The 23,788-nt window shown below is 30.9% G+C and overlaps 2 protein-coding genes and 1 long non-coding RNA gene across 3 annotated transcripts; 1 reads left to right on the top strand and 2 right to left on the bottom strand.

Moving 5' to 3' along the window:
* The first annotated feature begins 10,389 nt into the window (after positions 1-10,389).
* LOC128034069 (uncharacterized) lies at positions 10,390-11,190 on the top strand. Its single transcript, XR_008190133.1, has 2 exons — positions 10,390-10,586; positions 10,897-11,190. It is a non-coding gene; the product is annotated as an uncharacterized LOC128034069 (long non-coding RNA).
* A 1,556-nt stretch (positions 11,191-12,746) lies between these two features.
* On the bottom strand, positions 12,747-13,592 carry LOC105777643 (phylloplanin). Its single transcript, XM_012600997.2, has 2 exons — positions 13,365-13,592; positions 12,747-13,274 (listed from the first exon to the last, which is right to left on the bottom strand). The coding sequence occupies exons 1-2, from the start codon at positions 13,552-13,554 to the stop codon at positions 12,994-12,996; spliced, it is 471 nt and encodes a 156-aa protein (XP_012456451.1). The 5' UTR covers positions 13,555-13,592; the 3' UTR covers positions 12,747-12,993.
* A 2,366-nt stretch (positions 13,593-15,958) lies between these two features.
* On the bottom strand, positions 15,959-20,356 carry LOC105777642 (endo-1,3;1,4-beta-D-glucanase). Its single transcript, XM_012600995.2, has 7 exons — positions 20,084-20,356; positions 19,534-19,555; positions 18,443-18,569; positions 18,034-18,124; positions 17,778-17,867; positions 16,859-16,956; positions 15,959-16,368 (listed from the first exon to the last, which is right to left on the bottom strand). Exons 1-7 carry the CDS (start codon positions 20,229-20,231, stop codon positions 16,228-16,230), a joined length of 717 nt encoding a protein of 238 aa, XP_012456449.1. The 5' UTR covers positions 20,232-20,356; the 3' UTR covers positions 15,959-16,227.
* Between the last annotated feature and the right edge of the window lie 3,432 nt (positions 20,357-23,788).

The raw sequence follows: 23,788 nt of genomic DNA, 5'->3' as shown, positions 1-23,788 counted from the left end.
ACCTTTTACTCTGGCATTTATTGGAGAGTTATTCTTGATTGTATTATGAGATATTGGAGAGAGTGATTGTGTCAATTTGGGTTCGACTTTTGGGTTGCAATCATCCATCATTGTAAGGATCGATTAGGCTTAAGCCAATAGTTGTATCGGATAAATTATTGAAAAAATCATTCTTTGAGTGAGACTCCATAGGCATAGGATTGGTGAATCTAAACCGTGCTAACAAATATCACTTGCATACTTATTTGTTTCAGTTTTCACTTACTCCGCTCATAAGATTTTTTCCTATTCTTTGTTCCAATAGAAGATAGAATAAAACTATTTTAAACTACTGCAAACCGAAGTATTTTTAATTGGTATTAGATCTTGAATTTAGATATACTTGAAGGGATCTTGACTATGGTTTGCAATAATGAAATTTAAAAACAAAGGTCACTCTATTTTACTTCATATTTGGTGATTGAAGCACATTATTCAAGTAGTCGTAATGATATTCCTTTCAATAGCTTAAAGAAAGCTTACCAGTCAATGATGGATAATTGGAATCGATTATGTCAATTAAATCGAGCCTTAGAGGACGAAGATGTTAGACTTAAAGGTGAAAATAAGAAAGTTGTAGAGACACTTAAAGGTGAAAATAGAAAGTTGTAGAGACAATCAAAGAAAAATATGATGTGATTGCTAATCTTAATAAGGCTAATGGAATGCTTGACGAAACTATTAAGGAAAAGAATGAGATGATTGCTAAAATTGATGCAACTTTGCAAGCAAATGAGTAAGAGTTAAATGATGCCAAATTCATTCTAAAAAAAATATGAAAGCTAAAGTAATGAGATCTCAATTGTTGAAAGATTCAAGCCTAGTCATTGTGAATTTGGTAAGGAACTTATCTCCTATGAATTTTGTTAAATTGTTTGTCGTTATTTCTTATTTAGAGTAGGTAAAATTAAGAATAAAAAAAAACATGTTTGTTTCTATTGTGGTAAGGCTAAACAAATTAGATCTCATCGTTACTAGTTGATAAATGATCAAATATGGAGAAATATAAGCAACATTCAATCCAATGTTACAACAATTGATAGAATAACACCTAGATAACTGTAACACCCTATACCTGACTCGATTTACCAGTTTCGAATATAAGATGTCACCATACTTACATACTTAGCAAAATTTTACAATTTACGAAATCCATACTGAATGTACCTCTTATTTATTTAAAATCCTTTCTAAGACAATAAGTTTGAATAAAACATTTATCGTTTGTCACAGACTTTCAAAGGTAGTATAAAACCTTACAACATAGATGTTTGATTTAACAAACATATTTGTAGCGAGTATTACTAATTGTCATTTGAAAAACATATTTCTAAGAATGTCCCTTTGTATGCATAATATTGCCTCCGATCTACCACCATAGCGCATCCCTGGCTTGGTCCCTCTCGACGTACTGGTTCGATTCTTAGACGTGTTTACTAAAACACTTATATAAGTTCAAAGGAACTTAGTACGCCTCACTCATTAATATCTTTTAACGGTGTTGTAAAATTTCTTAACTCAAGGGTTTGGTTTCCTTCGAAGACCTTGGCGGATACTTTTCTAATTCTTGGTTAGCAGATAACCATACGTCAATCTTTGCACTTAACCATCTTATACTCATTTCACGCAACTGGTGGATCACATACCTCACACTAGGGGTGAGAAAAATCCGATTTGATTCGAAAAATTCGATAAAAAATTCAAAATTTGAATTAAATAGTTCAAGTTATTTGAGTTAATCAAGTTATTCGGATCAAATCCAATAAAAAATTAAGTTTTTCGGTTTAACTAGAATATGAATTATACAATTTGAGTTATCTAAAAATTCGAATAAGAAAAGGCAAAACTAAGTTGTTTTGATAAATATTTACTTTTTTTAAAAGTTAAAAGTCATAATCATTATGTTAAAAGGCAAAACTATATTGTTTTGATAAATGTTTACCTATTAAGTTAAAAGACAAAATCATTATATTATTTATGTAGTTAAATAATCTTGTACTTTGTCTACTAGTTAAATAATCGGTCCATGTAAATGCAACATTGAGTATAAAATAATAGGATTTGTTAACTCGACTTGACTCGAAATTTTTTGACTCGATTTGACTCGACTCGACCGAATACTCACCCCTACCTCACACCATATTTCGAATCCCATTACATAATTTCTTTGCAAATAATAGTTGGTTACACTTCCTAGAATGATACTCAGCGGATGCTACTCTTAATGTCTTCCTTCACAGAATCCAATAATTATTATAATACCAGTTACATCGTATTTTCAAATCAGTCAAGACAACCGAACTTACTTGAAGAATTTAACATTTAATTCAAGTGGTAGAATCCTAGATGACTTCAATATCGAACTTAAGAAATTCGAAGTTTGGCGGACACTTGCACCACCAACATTCCACATACCCCAAGTTCCCACAACAACTTTCCAAAGAATTTGCCACAAAGGCTTTTCAAATGATACGCCACAAAGGTTTTCCAGAGAATTTTCCACAAAGGTTTTCCAAATGATACGCCATAAAAGCTTGCTAGTGAATTCTCGAGTTTACAATCCTAATGGACCTCGTGTTTAATGTCTCAACGGATTACATCTTTGTCATGCTAGCCTTTGTATTTACTGTCCTAGTAGACCAACACAATGGATGCCGTGGAGCCTCACTCACATGGTCTTACACCATCTCACCATCTTGGCGTGTTACCAAATGATGCCATGGGTCTTACACATATCGTATTCGCCTACAAGGTTAGGTCCTGATCTGCCAGTCTGATTTGTAATAAAAATGCCCTATCGGAGGTATCACAAATAAAGGTTCTTTCTATATTTTCATATGACGCAGATTTGTCAGTACTAGAATCATATAATAGGAAGGTATTAGACAATGACCATACTCGCGCCTACAATACAACTTATCACACCTACCCAGATTCCATGAGCCAACTCATTACGGTAAAGACACTTATGTAAATCTCATTCATCACAATATTAGCCCTCTTGTTAAAGGTGTAACACCTCGTCCCCTTAATTAAAACTTGATGCAAAAATACGATAGGAGAATAGAGTAAGAGGGAGTAATTGTACTATGATATTTGCTTTATTTTTAAAAATTTCTACTTATACACTGGTTGATTTATGGTTGACTTAAATTATCCTTGATTTATGACATTAAGGCTATATTTTTGGAAGGATAAATCTTTGATAAAAAAAGATATTTATTATTTTGAATAGAGCAACATTATTTAATTAGATCATTGTCATTTATTTAACTGGATTTATTTTGAGACAATGATGAGACTAATGAAAACATTGAATGTTCGAAGGACCAAACTAAAGTAAATAGGGATGTTTGAAACTTTGTTATAATAGACACTGGAACAAAATAAAAGTGATAGAGAGAGAAGATGGTAGCAACAAATGTTTATGCTAAATTGGTTGTTTGTTTCTACTTTTTATTAGAAAAAATTCGATTTGAAAACGATTTTCTTGCACAAATTTTTTTTTTTTGAAAATTAACCAATTTGTGATATTTATAGCAATAAAAACTAGACCGAAATCGTACCTGTGTTTTTGGATAGACGGATTCTTGTCGTTCTCATCTTTTAACCAAATGATCTTCTCGACTATTTTCGTACCACGAATTGTTTCGAGTGTGGGCTCGAACCAATTGAATCAAAACACATAATTAGAAATTCTTTTCTTTTGTGTGAAAAGAAAATCTCTTCTTAAATAGAAACTGGTAAAATTGTTGTTTCGAAAAAATATATTTAATAGTTGAGAATAAAAGTCTCTATTTTTTGGCAGAGTAGTAATATCTTCAAGTTGTGTAAATAGCTATATCGATGTCATCTAGTTATAAGGAGAAAACGTTGAATCTTTGTTGAATTGTAAAGATTTATTTCAGCTAGAAAAAACAACTTCCTACTTAGAGTGGGAGTAGGGTGGATGAAATCCCTTAGTATTCCTATTAGGGTTGCCATCTACTTCATATTCCATGACGGATTTTTGGGCCTCTCTCACATCAGGTCCAATTATGAGTACTTCCTAGACTTTTTGACCTAGTACTTTGTAATTTGATCCAACCCAATTCTATTTTTATATTTCTCAAAATAAAATTTAATATATTTATGCTAAATAATGTTCCCATCTCAATTTTACAACTAGTAAAATTATGACGATTTTACCCCTAATAAAATTTCTGAAAAATTATATTTAATACTTCACAATTCAACTTGTTCACTATGATTGAATGGTTTATTTTCATTTTCAGACTTTAAAATAGCTCAAAAACATAAACTCATTCTCATGATCATTTGTAAGTAATTCATTTACATTTGCAAATGAATCATTTCTCATTTCCATTTCCATTTTCATTTTCATTTCCATTTTGAGAAAACCACATTCATTTCCAAATGATTTTATTTCTCCATTTCAGAGAAAATCATAATTATTTCTGAATGTTTTTCATTTCTCTATTTCTATTCGTTCTGTTCATTTTGATTCAAACACGCAATTCATTTCTGATTTCAACAAGTTAGTGGAGGGACTGATTGGACATATGCAATTGAGGCTTAAAATGATTTTTTAATTAAGTTCCAACTTTTTGCCTATTAATTATAAACTCATTTAGTCATGAAGTCGTTCCACTATAGTGTCGTGATTGAACTCTCCCCAACAACTTGCCATTACGAAAGCAACTACTCAGTGCTCGTCCAATGACCTTGTCATAAGTGTGTTACCCTCACAGGATATCCTTAATCTCTTTGGGATAATATTCGTTCTCCCAATATGATTCTATTTTATCTCATGGTAACCATTACATCTTCCCCCATGAAAAGTCAATTACTATCAAATAGTAATCAAGTCATTCATCACAAAGACGAATGACTCGTGGCCATGTTTACTTTTCATCAACCATGAAATGCCAATGCAAGGTTATAATTTACCCATGTCTTAGTTATGAATTCCATTGTTGTGAATGACTCTATATACTATAGAAGTCGTACACCAAACGCACCAGCTTTCGGTTTATTTTCTATTTGAAATCAAGCTTTTACTTACATCAAAATGTATGAGTCATGGTCCGTTATCCACTCAGGACTTAGCTATGTCACACAATGAATGTCACAAGTGAATAAATCCATAAACGGTTTCAGAATCTATTCATCTTGGGTCTTGTCCAATTTACTGTCAATCCAGTTAGTCACATCTATGTCTTTATCTTTTAAGAATCATCCGCTCAGATGCCCAAGATAAAGCATCTCTCCAATTGGACTTGATAGACGACATATTAGTTTTTCAATCGATTTGCTCAGTTCTGATTAAACTAAGGACATGTTTAGGTTTGTCTACTAATACAAGTTTTCTTTCCGTATTAGGATCGGACCACATAATATCGCTTAGTATCGGTTTAAACATTAGACAACCAATGAGCAATATTTTCTTCCATTTTTCTTTGCGTGCAAAAACCATATGTTAAAAATTATATAAAGTATATTAATGTAATCAATGAATTTGTTTTATTAACCAATTTATTCGAAAAAGTACAAGTTTACACACAAATATACTACACCCAGAGCACCAAATCCAACACTTTTGCTGGTTGACTATTTTGGTGCATTTAATTTGCTCATAGTTTAATTTTTAAACTTGAAGTTGGTTATGGTTATGCTTGGTTTTATTCTTAAACCTTGTTACTATATTGGATGTTTATGCACTTTGATGAGATAATCTAGAGAAGACTATATGGTGAGGAAGAGTCTCTTTGGCATTTTTTCCAAAAAGAGGGAGATCAAGATTGATAGCAAATATACTTTGTTCAAGTTGTTTTATGTTATTGCTTACTAGATTTATGCATGATGATGATTTGATGATTCAAGGTGAAAGAGGGAGTTTTAAAGCATGAAACTTGATGAAGAACTTTCTTAAAGGGAGTTATAATCTAGTTCCCTTGTTTATGTGTGTTAATCATTTGTTGCATGGTTTTGTCGCAATGCTAAAAGGGGATATTGTTAGAAACTTTGACTTCCTATTTCTATTGTTCCATGTCTGGCTCGAACAAAAGTTAGAACAACATGTTTAAAGTAATGAAAGTATCTCTTGTATTGTTGGCAATTTTGACTCGTATAAAAGTAATATTGGTTATTTATATTAAGCAGCAAGTGGAGGATGTGCTAGAAATGTTTTTATGAACAAGGAAACTAGATTTAAACAAGTTAAAAGAAATTTTATGCAGCGGCATAACTAAAGGAATTAAAAGAGTTAGACTTTGAATAGGATTCTATCTTGCTTTCCTAAGGGATAAGGAGCTAATCAGATTGAGATTGACTTTAAATGGGTGACTATTTTGCTAAAGGGCTGATCAGATTTCCTTCAAGTAGGATTGATTTGTTGAAGACTACTAAGTTGAATAAAATTATACAAAAACCTATTTATAGGATGTTATATCGCATAGTAGGGGTGTGCTTTTTGTGGGTGTTTTTCTTAAGAAAATTTAAAGCTAATTATCATGCGTTCAAACACCTTTTGCTTAGGCAATTATTGGAGAGTTATTCTTGATTGTATTATGAGATTTTGAAGAGAGTGATTCTGACCATTTGGATTTAACTTTGAGGTTGCAATTATTCTTCATTATAGGGGTGGATTAGGATTAAGCAGGGGCATAGCAAGGGGGTTGGTAGGCCCCCTAAAATCTATAATTTTCCATTTAGGCCCTTTAAAATTTTAAATTAATAAAGGTAAAATTGCACTTTGTCCTCTCTAAAAATGATAAAAAATTTAGTCTTTTAAAAATTATAAAGATATAAGGTATTAAAATGGTGAAATTGTAAATTTACCATCGTAAAAATTACAATTTAATTTCGGTCCCCCCTAAAAAAAATCTGACTTCGCCCCTGGGCATAAGCCAATAGTTCTACTAGATAAATTGTTGAACAGAATCATTCTCTGAGTGAGACTTCGTGTATGTAGGATTGGTGAATCCAAATTGCCTTAACTAAGATCATTATTACGCTTTTTATTTATTTTAGTTTTCGCTTTCTTATAAGATTTTTATCCTATTCTCTATTTCAATAGAAGATAGAACAAAATTATTTTGAACTATTGCAAATCAAAGTATTTTCACCCCTATTGATTTTTGATACTATCTAAAATACTCCTATTAACTCCTAAAGTTAATATATAAAAGAAAATAGTAAAAGTCAAAATAGAATTAAATTGTCGAGTATTTAATAAAATATTTTTCCTAAATCAATTTTTTACCAAAATTTTAGAGATTTACATAATATATTATTTTTTCATATCTAACAATAATACGTGGAATATTCAATATATAGAATATTTACTTACCATAAAAAAATAATAGTGTATAACTTTATTTTTTAAAAACAGCATCAACATATTACTTAGGGTAAACTACACTCATGGTCACTTTTGTTTATGTCAGATTACATTTTAGTCACTTATATTTGAAATGTTACGTTTTAGTCACCTACGTTTTGACTTTGTAACGTTTTAGTCACTGAGTCGTTAATTGTCGTTAACAGTGTAATTAGTTAAATTATCATTTCAAACAAAAAAAATTAGGTTAAATTATACAATTGGTCCCCATATTTTTTCGTTTTGAGCAATTTAATTTTTTTATTTTCCATTCTTTTCTGCTTCTCTCTCTGTTTTCCTACCTTCTCCATTTCTTTTAACGTATCAGGAAGTCGAATTGGCAATAAAGAAAGAAGCAAGAAGTCGAAAGTCATCATTGCTTATAACCAAAATCCATAACACATACCATATGCTAACTATCAAAACCCTCTACCATCACCCATCACCCATCATCTTCATTTCATCAACTAACACATTCGCCACTACCATGACCTCATTTCCAAAACATCTCAAAAAATTCCCAACTTTTGGACAACCCAAGATTGAATCTCCATCTAAGGGCGAAGCCAGAAATTTTTTTTAGGAGGGATCGAAATTAAATTGTAATTTTTACGATAGCAAAAGTACAATTTCACCATTTTAATAGTCTATATATTTATAATTTTTAAGGATTAAATCAAATTTTTATCATTTTAGGGGGCAAAGTGTAATTTTACCTTTACTAATTTAAACTTTTAAAAATTTTAAAGGGCCTAAATAGAAAATTTTCCATTTTAGGGGGGCTGGGGCCAGCTACACCCTTTGTCTCCATCATTGGCCATTAGATTGACTCGATTTTCTGATATATGCTCCTCCTCACTAATACCTCATTCCTGACTGTTAGGATCGACAAGAAAGTTGCCGGAATACCTCGAACCCCTTGACTTGAATCTAACCCCTCTTTTTCTCCATTTCTCTCTATTTTTTTACACTTTTTTTCTTTGTTTCAAGCCTAATCTTTGGCTCTCTGTGATTTTTTAGGGCTTATTAATTGTTGTTTACTTAGATTCTTGATTGATTTGAACGCGGGTTTATTTGGTGAGGAGATGATATTGTTAGGTTTGTTATGAATGAGGTCATGGTAGTGGTGAAGGTGTTAGTGGATGAAATGAAGACGATGGGTGGTGGTGGAGGGTTTTGATAGTTAGCATATGGTATGTGTTTATGAGTTTTGGTTATAGGCAATGACAACTTTCGACTTTCTGGTTCTTTCTTCATTGCCAATTCAACTTCTTGATACATTAAAAGAAATGGAGAAAGTAGGAAAACAGAGAGAGAAGCAGAAAATAATAGAAAAAAAGGAAAGTTAAAAGATCATTGTTGAAACCGTTTTTTGAAAACAAAATTTTAGTTGTCGACTTAAAAAAACAAAAACTGGAGTCACCACCGATCCTTGATTAAGGTGTGATCGGCTCACCTTAAAAATGATTTTGGTCTACGAAATTTGAGAAAATGAGTTCGGGAGTCAGTTACGCACGAGGAAGGATTAGCACCCTCGTAACGCCCAAAATCGGTACCAAATTGATTCTTTAATGCCTTGGTGTCGAAAATTTGAAAAGATTTTAAGAGGAAACTTTTTATCCCATGAATGAATCAAAATAATAAGACATTCTTATTTCAAAGAAATAAAACACCACACCCAGTGAGTTAGGGCACAATATTTTTAAATCTTCAAAATACCTGAATATTGCCTTTTGCTTTTGAAAATTCTTATTTCGAGTAGTCAAAATATCAGGACCAGTAAGTTAGGACCCAACATTTTTGAATTCCCGAGAATAAGCTTTTATTTAAAATTTGCGAATTTAATGCAAAATGAATACTTAGCGTTCTAAATTAAATCAAGAATAATCGCAATCCAGTAAGTTAGGACACGGTCTTTCTCGAGAATCATGTACACCAAGTATTTTGAAAATTTATAAAATATGATGATTTTAATGTTTTGACGAAACCAAAATACATATTTTCTAAAAGGTATGCTAAAAAATTAATGTATAACATGAAACAAATACTTTAATTTAAATATATATGTACATGTATTTACAAAATATATATATACAGACACAATATACAAGTAAATTTGAGAATCACAGATGCATATATTTAATACACATATACAAGTATACATATAAAAGGAAGGAATGGAATATATCAAAAAAAAACTAATAAAAAATACATGTATATATGTGTTTGAAAATCGTGAAAATAAGATAAAAATATAAAAATATGTATTTGTGTATATATTTAAAAAATAATAAAATGTATAATTATATATATACATATAAAATATAAGGTATACAAAAGTTAAAAAGATAAAAGATAAAATAAAAAGAAATAAAAAGATTTATGAAGGATAATACAAAAGGTATAAGTATACATATTTACAAAAGTAAAAAAGATTTTTGAAATTAATATATATATATATATATATATAGAAGTTAGGAAATAAAATAAAATAAAAATAAAATAAAACATATGTATAAAATATATATAGGTAGACGTGTTCTGTAAAACATGCATATATATATATATTATATAAAAACACAATGCATGCGAATGAATATGGAGATAATAATAGTAATAATGATAATATATAATATAATAATAAATAAGAAAGTTTTAAAAAAATGGATTAAATTGAACAAAAGACGAAAAAACAGGGGCAAATTCGAAATAAATTAAATTAAAAAAGGACCAATCTTGAATGCGCAGGAAACAATGGAGGACCTAAAGGGAAATTAATCCCACTCTCCTAAACGCTGCGCAGCACTGGATTAAATCGAAACAAAATTGAAATATGCGGCTAAATTTTAAAAAAATAACAAAATGGTCTTGATTGAAGCGCGTCGCAACCAGGAGGGACTAGTAACGCAAATCTCTCATTTCAAGTTAATATGCACGGACGCCCCTCCCAAAACCAAACGGCGCCTGCTTTGTCCATTCTTAAAATTAAAAAAAAAATAATTTAAACCTATTTCTATTTTCTCTGAAGCAAAAAAGAACATATGTTCTTTTAGGGCTTCTCCAAACCCTTGAGCGCCGCCGGTCAGCTTTATACCCACGGCCTTCGTCGATGCCCGGTCTCCAATCTCGACGGAGAGGGCACCAACTCGGCAATTTCAGCGAAAAGGTAAGTTTCCTCTTCTGTTTGCTTCTTTTATTTCTTTAAAAAAGCATAAAACGCAAAAGAAAAAAAAATAAAAATAAAACTATAGGAACCCGATTCACCTTAAGAAAAAAACTTTGTATTCTCTGTTTTTCTTTCGATTTCTTTTCTCTGTGCTTTTTTACATTGCCAAAAATTCCCCTTTTATCTTTTTTACAATCGGTTTATATAACCGAAATAAAACATCAAAATATCAAAAAAAAAAATCAAAAGAATCCTTATTTTCTTGTTATTGTTGCGATGAATACTGATGTTGGATCCGCTTTTCTCGCAGGTACGACGATCGTGGAGGCGCGATTTGTGCGGAGAGGGTGAGCTGCGGCGGCTACTGGCAAATGCTGCTATGGTTCTCTTTTTTTGAGGGGGGTTAAGGCTAGGGTTTAATTTGGGCTTTGTAAAAATTGGGCTGTGTCCCATTATTTATTCCACACGGGCCTGGGCCAATTTGGGCCTACTACAATCATAAAACAAAAAATTAAATTGCTCAAAGCGAAAAAAATATGGGGACCAATTGTATAATTTAACCTAAATTTTTGTTTGAAATGATGATTTTTAATGTGTCACGTCAGCTTACTAGTACACCGTTAACAACAATTAATAGCTCAGTGACTAACATGTTACAACATGATAACGTAAGTGACTAAAATGTAATATTTCAAACATAAGTGACTTAAATGTAATCCAAAGTAAACAAAAATAACCATAGGTGTAGTTTATCCTATTACTTATTTAATAGAAACTCAACTAAAGGATTTGATTACGATAAATGTATTGGCGGCGAATGCAATCAAATGAGATTTACTCCTTATAAAACCGACAATAGTATTAGCTTTTTTTTCTTTTGTGTTTTTATAACTCAAACTAAATGTGAGAAGTAGAAGTGGTGCAGCAAAATTTAATTTTGTTATTTGAATAAAAACTTTGCTTTAGTATATATAGGATGTTTCCACATTTATGAAAAGTTGCAATTACTAACATTACAAATTATGGAGTTCAGAAATGATGAATCTCAAGTGGCAAGAGTCGTCAAAATGCTATCTTGTCGATGGAACCATAACCACCCCCACTCTTTGGAAATGATAGATCAGCAGAAGAACCATCGGATAGGAAAAGCCCAACCAAAAAAGGGCAGATGGTTGCTAGAGCAAGCCCATCGAGAGAAGATAAAGGTCAAATCAAGGCCACAAATTATTATTCCAAATCAAACCTCTTCATGTTGAAAAAACTATCGATGATCGTCAAAGGAGGTGGAAGTAAGGACGATGAGAACCACAGGGGTGGCAATTGCTCGCCATACCGCCAACCAACCGACTGCCTTGGACGAATGGAAGTTGTTGCTAAAAACGGAAGCCAATTTGAAGGTGGGTTGGAGAGATTGGGCTTAACAAGTTAATCGGTGATAAATTGAATTAAATGTTTCAAAATTAAATACAAAATTTTATAACCATTATAATTTATTTGGTATATTAATATAAATTAAATATAGAATATAATTATATTGTTTGTAATTCTAAATATATATTGGTTTCATAAATTATTATTTTTATCATAATAAACTATTTTATTTTAATTTTATTAAGGTTATATTTGATAAACTAAAAATTAAGTATTGAGAAAATAAGTATAAAAATTTAAGTGTTGAGTTTAAGTTATAAAATCTGTTTGGCATATTATTTAAAATTAAATATTGAGTATAATTATATTATTTTATAAAGGATAATATAATCTTAAATGAAATAAAATAAAATAAAATAAAAATCATTGAATTTATTCTAGTAGGTTATAAGTAAGAAGTAGGTTTTACTTTTTTGTAAAAGAAATTTATTTAGTATTTTTATTGTGAGTTATCAAACCTGTTTAAAAATTAAATTTCAGTTGTTTGAATATTTTCAATATTTTATCAAACATGGCCTAATATAATATTTTATATTGGTTATGATAATTGTAGATAAAAATTAAATATAATAAATTTTTATTTATTTAAAAATAAAGAGATAATTTATATTAAATTTTAAAATAAAATCAATTTAACATTTTAATATTAAATGTTAACATTTTAAAAAAAAGTATTAATTGAAATTTTAATATAATTATCTTGAAAGTTGTCGTTTTCAATATAATAAGTATTATCAAACACAACTTTATTTATTTATCGAAACATAGCAAGATTACATTGGGACTTTACTTACATGACAAAATGTAAGTTTTATTAAGAATTACAGACATTGTTATAGCCCCACGTTTGTATCAATTATAAGCCAACAATAATTATTCGACAAAGAGCGACGCTATAGCCACATTCAACATTCAAAACGACCACCTTATTTATCACTTGTTCAATGGATGTTCTTGTTCTAGTTTTCGAGTTTTATCATGCTCGTAAAAACCCGAACCCGGTAGGGATGATGTTGGTGATGTTCAAGAGTCCAGCAACGGTGCTTCCGACGACTTGTAAGGTTGAAGACAATCCCCCGATGGATGGAAGGGAGGTATTGCAATTGGAGAGAGGAGTTTTTACGGCTAAGTTGCAATTGTTGATCAATGAAGGGACAAGGAATTGCAATGGATCTAATAATATGGAGAATATGCCAGATCCATTTGTTGTTGAACTCGAAACCACGTTTCCACCACACTGAAGTTGCACCAATGCATCTAAAACACATTTATACCAAATACATATATAACTCAGCATTTGTAATCATTTTCTCGGGAAAATATGATGATATAAAAGTAGAAGCTTACAAGGGAAAACTGGGGTTGCAGTGCCGTTTACACCCATGTTGCCATCGACAGTGCAAAATACAGTTCCTTGGATCCTAATCAAGCCAAGGAGGCCGCTAATGAGGCCACCTAGTTGAGCTTCAGCAATTGGAGGTATCAATGCCATTGCAGCAACCAAGAGACAAACCAACATAAGTGTTTTCAAGGCCATGAAGTTTTGGGTTAATTAACCGACTTAATATCAATGAAAATGATTCATTCTTGCAGCTGTGATGTTCGACAACCCTAGTTATTTATAGGCAACTTAGAGGGCAAGTTGGTGCTAAAATCTTCCACACAAGTTGGGGACCTTCACCATCAGCACCATGCACGCCACCATTGTAGGCTTCACCTACGTGGGGGCTAAACCTTGCCCCCTAGACTTTGGCATAGCTTAACATTGTTGTTGGAAAAAAAAAACTCACTTAGAAAAGAAAAAGCAATTGAGAAGTGATGTGAGATTTTCTAATATAGGCATTACTATGAAAAAAATACGGCGAGAAGATAAAATGGGTAATAAAGGACATCATTTTTAAAAAAATATTGTTAGATTATAAATAATCTATATCTATTATTTTAATTCTAAAATGAGTTGAATTCACTGAACATTAATTTAATTAAGAAAAATTTTAAAGCATATCTTTAAAAAAATAATTAATATTATTATAAGAAATATTTTTTCTAATTCTAATTCTATATGGAATCTATAAAATATAATTTAAAACCAGAATAAATTTTAAAAAACTATATATATATTAAGATTTGAACGCAGGACAATAAATTTTCTATACCTTCAATTTTATTATCTCAATCAAAGTTTAAGTAATATTTTATACAACATTTTGTAAATATATTTTCACAAATATAATGGGTGTGCTATAATTTAACAGTTACTGAAAGTAATATGTATGAAAATTAATTAGAGAAAAGAATAAAATTACTTCATCTAATAATATTATTATTTTAATAATTCTACAATTTTTGAAAATTTGATTATTTAATGATATGGATTATCATCAAATATCAATGGAAAGTAAAAATTTTACAAGTCGGGTTAGAATGATAATAAGTGTCCTATTTATTTATTTATTTATTTTCATAATAATAAATTTAGTTCCCTAATGTTCACTTTTTCCATTTTAGCACTGACTCTATTTTGATTGCCCTCAACCTTCAAATTTTAGTCAAATTATTATTTTTTGCAGAGAAAATTTGACTAAAATTATTACATTTTAATGACATTGGTGCGGCAAATTCATATGACGATCTATGTGTACTTTATATAAATACAAAAATACATAAAATGTTTGAAAATTAAAAAATTCATAAAAATTACAAATTTTCAGATCACGTTGTTAAAATTTTAACAATCCAATCAATTTTTAATTTAAAAATAACAATTTAAATAAAATTTGAAAGTTGAAAACTAAATTGGTCCAAAAAGAAAAGAATTAAGGTTAAAATGAAACGATAGAAATTAAATTTATTATTATGCATTTTTCTTTAGATTTTAAAATATATCCTATAATGCACTTGTCATGTTTGTAAAATTTTAATTTACATAAATAATATTATATCAAGTAATTGCCATTAATAGTATTGTTATTACAAAAAAATAATTACCCTTAATGATAGAACTATTGGAAAGTAAAATTTTCACAAATGGAATTAAAATGGTGATAAATTTATTATTCAAGAGACAATGGCGATATCTGAAACAAGGTTTCAGCTCATTTAGCATTCAAAATTTTCATTTCCTAATGTACTTTACAGCTTTCCCTTATTGTTTGGAAACTGTGTTTTTTTTAATAATAATAAAATCCAGTTGTCCCATCCAAAAATATATATGAGAGTTATGAAAATTTTGACTTCGGCCGATGGAACATAAATCCAAAATTGTTTCTACCCCTAACAAAATTACATCTTTAATAGCCTTTTCTCTTTATTTAAGTATATATTTATAATTTTTATTTGTTGCCGTCTCTTTCAACAATGTTATATATTTTTCATTCCACTTAACGCTTATTGGTTATTTAAAACCACAATTTAAGAGAACTTAAAAAGAGAAAAAAAAAGCTTTGTTTAACTATGTGTATAATATATATATATATATATATCAACATAATAAACACACCTTCATTCCTTGGCTTATCTTTTTTTCTTTTACCAATGCAAAAGCAGTGTGAGGACTCTCTATTCTGTATGTAGTGAAGTTGCAGAAGCTAAGAGAAGTTTGGCCTTTGTATCCCGATTGATTGAAAAAGTTTATAGATTGGTCCATGTGTAGCTATCATTTTTTCCTCTGAAATCTCTAGTTTTCCTTGTGGGTTAGGGCAGAATATTGAGATGGCGACAAGCATCGAATAAGTTGCTTAATTTGGCAATAATCTTAGTTTCAACCATTAGACTAAAGAGAAGCTAGCCAAGTGGTCCATTACAGAACCCCCCACTTGTGTTCCATTGCTTTGAAATGCGGATTCATGAAATATCATGGCTGCTAATGACACAAAATCCTATTGAATCTCCATATTTGATCAAGAGATAAGGAGTCAACGGTAGGCAGAGTGGCTCACATATAACCAATGGGATAGAATACTGAATTTATGATTAGCCCTTTAGTACAACATAAACAGAAATTCCATTATACTGAACCACATAAACAGGAATTCCAATGCATTGGCTAAATGGTACAACATGGACACCACATCCGTTCAAGCTTTTCTAAATTCTACCGCAACTAAGGCACAATGCATTAAAATTTACCCTTATTCTGTAGAAACAAGACCATATTGTAAACAGAATTCTAGATAATACGCATTAACACCATCATCATCGGATAAGTTTCTCACTTAACATACTTTGCAAACCACTCCAGCATATCTTGATGAGCTTCATTAGCGCATGACACAGCTGTTGTATCATTGACATCGTATCTGACCGTCCATCCATGGGCACATTTAGGAAATATCTTCACAAATCTATCAACCTGCAAGAGAAAGATAATGTTTTGTAACAAAGATAAAAGTGTGCATGTTCCATACAGAACATTATTTAACATTAAGGAAACTCTGGTGAAGAGTATATGTAGCCAGACACAGGGTCACTTGCACCCCTTGGGTTGAACGTAAAGAGGGAACCCGGAAAAAGCCATACTCAAAAGACCGAGTAATTGGCATAGTATTTTGATTAGTTGATAAGCGTGACTATTTGGCATGCAAGGCAATAAGAGAAAAGGCACGTGTGACTCTAATATGGTATTTAAGTCACAAACAAGTACAAAAGATGAGAAATGTGGGACTTATAACACCTCATCCAAATAGGAACCTGGCAAAATAAGCATAGGACAGGCTACTGAATGGAACAAACAAGAAACATAACATTGATATCAAGTTAAAGAAAATGCAATTTTTCACCAGTCTTAGGTTCATTCAATAAAGATAACAGACAGTATGACACCAGGCATTGGGCCTTCATACCTCACTCGCTTTTAATATCTCATCAAACTGTTTTACAAGTTCTGGGGGAGACAAATTGTCAATCTCAGCTCCCAATATCGCGATGGGCACCTTCACACCTGCAAGAATTTACACATAATCAAATATTACTAAGCTAAACTTGCCCCTACCACAGACACCACACAAAAGCATGATAATGGGTGAAAATACCCTCTTAAGGAATCAACTAATAACTGCAACCAAACCCAAAACTTCAATTTTTGCATATCATAGAGATAGTTTCATGATATAGATAATGTGGAAAAACACTAAAGTAATCACCATACAAGGCCGTGAGTTTCTCTTCTGGAGACAGTTGCATAATTTTGCTAATTGTCTTAGGACACCTAATATTCTGATAGTGAATTGATGGATAGTCATAAATTCACATTATTGAAAATAATTAAAAGTTTGAGAGGAAGTTTTTAATTCACAAATTAATACTGACTAAAAGTCATTTCACAACTCACTTCATCTTGAAAATAGAAGTTTTTTTCACCTTTGTGAATTAGAATTAAATCACCTTCTAAGGCAATGATCTAATCACTCTCAATGCACTAAGATCACTGCCACATAACATCATTCAATTTTTCTCAAGTTCGGTGATTTAATCACAATTTGTAGATCACCATGATTTTACAGGTGCACCCCATACCAAACACCACCTTATACTGAAAGAACACTCTTTTTTTACTAAAATCGTACAAACCCTTTCCTTTAAACTAGAATAAATCCTAATGCAAGAACCTAAGCAGAACATTCACAGAGAATTCAACCAGAAGTTCTGCCCCATAGCTTAGAGGACATCACCTTAAAGTCATTAAGTCCAAATCAATTTCTAATGAAAGGAACAAATCATAACCGAAATATTTAAAAGAAAAAAAAAACACTAGAATCTTACTCTTGATATCGTCCACAGTCACAAATGAAGGATGCAACATCACAGCTGCTTGGATAAGGGCAACCTTTGCCAGTTCAACCACAACTTTAGCTGAGGAAATCAAAAGATTTAGTTTTAGCCATCTAGTGATAAAGTGATTTTGCAGAATGAATGAAAAGATACTATTATTGAAGTCATAAGTGCAGAACATGCTTGTATACACAGTAAATATCTGCTACGAAACCACTTTAAGTACAGTGCATAAATTAACACTCACCACCCCAGCAGAACCCAGCAGCTCCAATTGATGAAACCCCTTTACTTTTCAAAGCATCAATTATGAGCTTTGCATCCTCAAAACCTTTATCCTAAACAAGCAATTAAAATGCATAAGGGCATAAAACTTCGAAAGTGATGCATCATCAAGCATTAGATGCTTTTCAAGGTAAAATAGATATAGCCAAAAGGAAAAATTACTGTAATAGTGAACAAAAGCGGAATGAACTGAAGAAATTCATAATCAAACCTACATCTAGTTATAAAGGGACTAAAGCCAGTCTAGAAATTAGAGAGTCCATAATACAATACAACTGGAATAAAAAAGGGAAAAAACAAAGATTGAAGAACATGTCTTTTATTATAAAAATTGATAACCAATTTCAATTATTTGTCAAAAGGCCACTAACCGGTCCATGATCCTTTATCCAAGCAGGAAAAGGTCTATCAGGTTTATCACGGACAAAGGGTTCTCCATAAAAGAAGTCAGGAGCCACCACATAGAACCCAGCAGCTGCAACCTTGTCTGCGAGCTTTCTATAGAATCAAAAGCAACTTAAATTAGGTCCCAGAAGCTGGTACAGTTCAACTCAAGATGGTACATAGAACAAACTATGTAATTAAATTAAATTGGTTCACACAACCACCCTATGACAGACTAACCATTACAACACAATCTCAAACAAATAATTCAACCGTGTCAAAAATTAGTTAGAGGGATGCCAAATCTTAATTTGCTAAGCTGTAATTTTCAAAATGTTACAATCACAGGTTACCCCGTGTTTTAAGCCAAGAATAACTATTATTTAATAGGAGAAAACACCTTGGTATAAAAATCCATTAAGCTATTGAATAAAATGAAGCAAGATAAGCCATCTACTATAATTTTCCTTGGTATGTTACAATCATAGGTTATTAATCAAATTCTTAGGTGGTAATTTCATGGTGTGTCATGCTGACTATTGACCTTGGAAGCATATATAAGAAGCTTTTCATGAGGCTAGTAACTGGGGTACATGCTTTTGATATGGGTGAGGACACTTTTTGATGGTAGTAACCTACCTGCTGAATTACCATTTATTTATGAACGGTTCCTTGATAAGCTTGGTGGAGAATTTCTTTTGCTATACAGACTTTCCAGATTGACAATCTGCTGGCTTTATACTAGACTTGGCGGGGCAAAGGAAATTTGATTTGGGGTGTTTTAGTTAAGTTTAAGACATGTTCCACTTTAGTTGTTTTCTATATTAGTGTTGTGTTTTAGTGGTTCGTTCTTTTTGCTCTTTGCTTATGCTAGCACTGTGACTAGCTTTTAACTTTTGTATTCCTTTTGAAATCTTAATAAACATCTTTTAACATCTCAATGTTTATATGCATGTGCGAGAATCGAAAAATAACATCTTCAAGAGTAAAAACTTGACTTCCTAGTACTCATAGAAGAGATAATGAAGGCAAAACATCGGCAAAAAAGAAGCAGTTTCACTAGCAGAATTAGGCTTACCTCAAGTTTGGAGCCTCATATCCTGCAAAGCCATGAAAATGAACAGTGATATTAGCAGATGATCAAGACGATGGTAATCATTATCATGATCCTGATGACAACAATATCTATACTTAATGGAACAGTGAGAAGCAATTGCAAAACAATGCTCAATGAAAGTAAATGTATAGTAATCCAAAATTATATTACAGATATAATACGCTTATATCATAAACAATACAAAACCCAGAGATAATATGTTGAAAAACATCCATAATCAGTACAAAATTATATTAACCCCCAGCATCCTACTGAACTAGTTTCAGAGTCAATATTAGCTTAAATCTATAATCAAATACAAAACCCATATATAATATATTGAAAAACAGACTGCAAAGTGCAAACGAATCCAAAAAAAACTAAAGGAACCTTGAAGTTGCTGGATTCCTAAACAGACAAGTTGCTCACAAATTTCACACAAAACCCAAACCGAAAATGAGGGAAAACTCACATTAAAGACCGAAGCAGAAAGATAAAGGAAAGAAAAAATGAAAAGGCTATGCATAAGTACCGTGAATATCAGAGACAAGAAGAATAGTAAGGTTGGATTGAATAGAGCCAGAAACATAAGTGTTGAAGCCAGCAAGTTTCTCAACATGACCAGCTCCACTTGCAGGGTCCAATATTGGCGGGTTCGAACAGCACTGAGGACCTGACATTGTCTTTCCTCTCTTTTTCTTCTAACCAAAAAACACTCTCTCTTGCTTTGTTTGAACAAATGGTGCTTCTACTGTATAAAAACAAAGACCAACAGTGAAGTTGGAAGAAGAAGACGGGGTTTTGGGGAGAATAATAAAAAGGCTTTATTTAAATAAAAATAGGTTACGTGTTACATTCCAATTGCATGCCATCTTTGGATAAACTAACATAAAATTTATAATTTAAGACTGATAGAAAACTTTTAAGAATCAATAATTTAAGGATTAATTTATGGGATAAAGAAATTATTTTGGTCCTGAATTTTTATCAATATTAAAATTGGAATTTGACAATTTTTTCAATTTGGTCTTTAAATTTAGTTTCTATTAAGTTATGATGATGTGAAACTATAATTGTGCCACATCATTATTTGAATTTTTTAAAAAATTACAATTTCCTATAAAATTTTAATCTTTTCGTATTTTTGGTTTATGTTATAGCGACATATCATCATATCTTAATACAATTCAATTTCAAGAATCAAATTGAAAAAATATTAAGTTTCAAGATTAATATGAACCCAACAAGTTCAAGGATCGAGTTAGAAGAAATTATCAACTTCAAAGACTAAATATTGCTTTATCACTTATTTTATGAGGTTAAAATATGCAATAAGTCCCTATACTATTCACAAATTTAAAATTTGGTATTTGTACTTTTATTTCAAAATAATGTCCAATTGTTGCCTCTTTTTTAATTTATTGGTATGACATTTTGAAATAAAACAAATATTTACTTGGTAGACATGTAACTAAAAATTAATGTTGTAATAAACCTGAATTTAACATAATAATTTCAACAAGGTCAATAATTAGACTTAAATTTCAAAATATGAAAAATAGAGAGACTAAATTCTTAAAAATAGAACTACAAGACTAAATTCTAAATTTATGAAAATTAGCACATTTTAACCAATTTATTAATAAAGGCTAATAAAAATGTGGCATTTGCAATGGGGTGGGTAGAAATGATTGTCAGTCGAAGATAATAATTTTGTCATTTTCTAATTCCATATATCTCGCCGGATAATAATAATATCAAAACGTTTGTTTTATATTTCTTAAATTTTAACAAGTTATTAGAATTTTATCTTTATTTTTATCGTAATTCTTTTATTTTTATTTTATTCTTTTCAGTTTTTATAAAAATTTCCTGTTATTTTTAATTTTACTAGATATTTTTACTATATATTTTTAACTTTTAACTGTCTTATTTATAGATGATAGACTCATTTAAATTCCAATTTGATTTTTTTACCATATTCATCGAAATCCTGTTTCTAATAATAATTAAACTTTCAGAGTTTCCAGCTAAAGTTTAAATTTCTTTTATCAAGGTTTAATTTCCCTTTAAAACTTTAAAATAGATAAATTTTAACTTCAATTTTTGAAAGAGTTGAAATGTTTTTCTTTAATAGAAATATTCAATAATGTATAACAACCCTCATAGCAATTCAAATGTATATGATACCATTTTTGAATTTTTATAATTTTTTATTTTGTAGTTGTTTGTTATAATTTTTAGATTATTCATTGACGTGATATATTAAATAAATAATATTATATCAATTAAAATAGACATAAATAGTTATCATGTCAATATAAAAAATTAATATTTTAATAAATGTTTTGTTAAAAAATAATTTAACTTTTTAAACCTTAATGATCAATTTAACTTAAAATAATAAAATTAAATTCATAAAATATATAAACTTTTAAAACTAATTCAAAATATTCAAATATGGAAAGAAATTAAAAAATTCAAAATATTTAACTCCAAGATTCGTCAAGATTGATTGAAAATAATTTACATCACCTATGACATCACCCATATACTTTTTCCTTTAAAGAAAATATATTATTTTTTTGTGGTAGAGGCATGCAGCCGGTTGATCTTTCTATGAATTAAAAATAAAAATACAATAAAATAAACTTTTATATCTAACCGGGCAAAATAAAGCCTATAGGCCTTTTTTTAATTAATTAAGCTTTTAGGTTCGTTTTAAAATTAATTAGGAAATAGGTCTATTTAAATGTAAAGTGCGTATTCCGACAACGATAAAAAATGTAATTCAATGGTAAAAAACTAAATAAATACTTCCAATGGTTAATTTTTTTTACCCTATAAATACCACCAAATTTCATTTTTTTTTTCATTCACATCCATCTCTTAAGTCTCTCAAACTCTCTCAAGTCTCCCATTTTAAATTTTTCGATATTTTAATTTAAATTTTTTTAATTATCTCGTTTTTATTCGTTTAAATTGATTTCTCATGAATGGTCGCCTCTTTAATCCGCTTCGACAACAAGCATATTTTCATCTCCCAATTAGCAATGATAAGCTGAAAATTTAAATTTCATTAATGTTAAATTTATTTTTTTAATTTTAAATTATTTTTGTTGTATAAATAGGCGGATGCTTGTATTTTGAAGGGCTTCATTCATAATATAGAAAAGCCTATAATCCTTAAAATTCGTGGCCACTTGCAAACAAATGGACTGCAAGATCGATTTGACACTAATTAGCACGTTGGTGGAAAGATGGAGGCTCGAAACACACAATTTTCACCTTCCATGCAGCAAGTGTACAATCACACTCGAAGACATAGCACTACAACTCGGTCTGCTAGTGGATGGGCCAATCATCACGGGATCAGCAATTGTTCCAAGCAAAGTGGGCCTCTACCAATCACTGTTGGGGAAGGTATTGGACAAGTTCGAAGGTGGTCAGATATTAACGAATTGGTTGAAGGATAATTTCAACGAGTTCCCTGAACACCTTGAAGATCAAACAAAAAAGGTCATAGCACAATAAGCCCAAACATACATCACGAGGTTAATCGGGGGCATTTTAATGCCTAGCAAATCTCGTAATTTGGTGCACGTAAGGTGGTTACTACATCTAGTGGACTTCAATGAGTATGGGAAACTAAGTTAGGGATCTATCGTATTGTCCACGTTATACCGAGAGATGTGTTGGGCCATGATACTGAGTGTGCATCGATCGGTGGTTGTTTGCTCTTGCTGCAGTCGTGGGCTTGGTGTCGACTACCTTTTTTACGTCCTAAGGTGACCGACCCGTATATGTTCCCGTTGGTGACGAGGTAAACATCATTTATTAACAAATACGTAGTCTATACAGAAACATTTTTATTATATGTTTCGACTAACATATCACTTGCATAGGTGGAATCATGGGCCGAGCTATGTGGGACTGCTTAAGGAGTTAGAAGATATTAGGTTATTGTTAGATCAATGCTCAGAAGCCGAAGTTAGTTACTTATTCTTTTGAACCTATATTAATTACGTAATAATTCGTAAAAAAATTCATACATTACGATATTTACGATTTTGCTTTTTAGTTTGAATGGATGTCATACACTGACACCGATGTTATATCTTGCATCCTACTGGAAGTGTTGAAAATTCAGCAGATGTGAGATGCTAATGTGCCATTGGTAGTTTACACAATGGTGGAAATGCACAAATCGGACTAAGTGTTGCGGCAGTTCGGGTGG

This window comes from Gossypium raimondii, chromosome 10 (genome assembly GCF_025698545.1).
Source record: "Gossypium raimondii isolate GPD5lz chromosome 10, ASM2569854v1, whole genome shotgun sequence".
In the NCBI taxonomy this organism is placed as follows: domain Eukaryota; kingdom Viridiplantae; phylum Streptophyta; class Magnoliopsida; order Malvales; family Malvaceae; genus Gossypium; species Gossypium raimondii.
This window is presented reverse-complemented; position numbering and strand designations above follow the sequence as displayed.

Bases quoted from the DNA above. Each gene is read 5' to 3' on its own strand.
- LOC105777643 (XM_012600997.2), bottom strand. From the start codon at position 13,554: ATGGCCTTGAAAACACTTATGTTGGTTTGTCTCTTGGTTGCTGCAATG. The intron at 13,275-13,364 runs GTAAGCTTCTAC...AATGTGTTTTAG, and splicing joins TGCAACCCCAGTTTTCCCTT to ATGCATTGGTGCAACTTCAG.
- LOC105777642 (XM_012600995.2), bottom strand. From the start codon at position 20,231: ATGTCAGGTCCTCAGTGCTGTTCGAACCCGCCAATATTGGACCCTGCA. The intron at 18,125-18,442 runs GTTAGTGGCCTT...TTGCTTGTTTAG, and splicing joins GGATAAAGGATCATGGACCG to GATAAAGGTTTTGAGGATGC. The intron at 16,957-17,777 runs GTAAGATTCTAG...AAATTCTTGCAG, and splicing joins GACTGTGGACGATATCAAGA to GTGTGAAGGTGCCCATCGCG.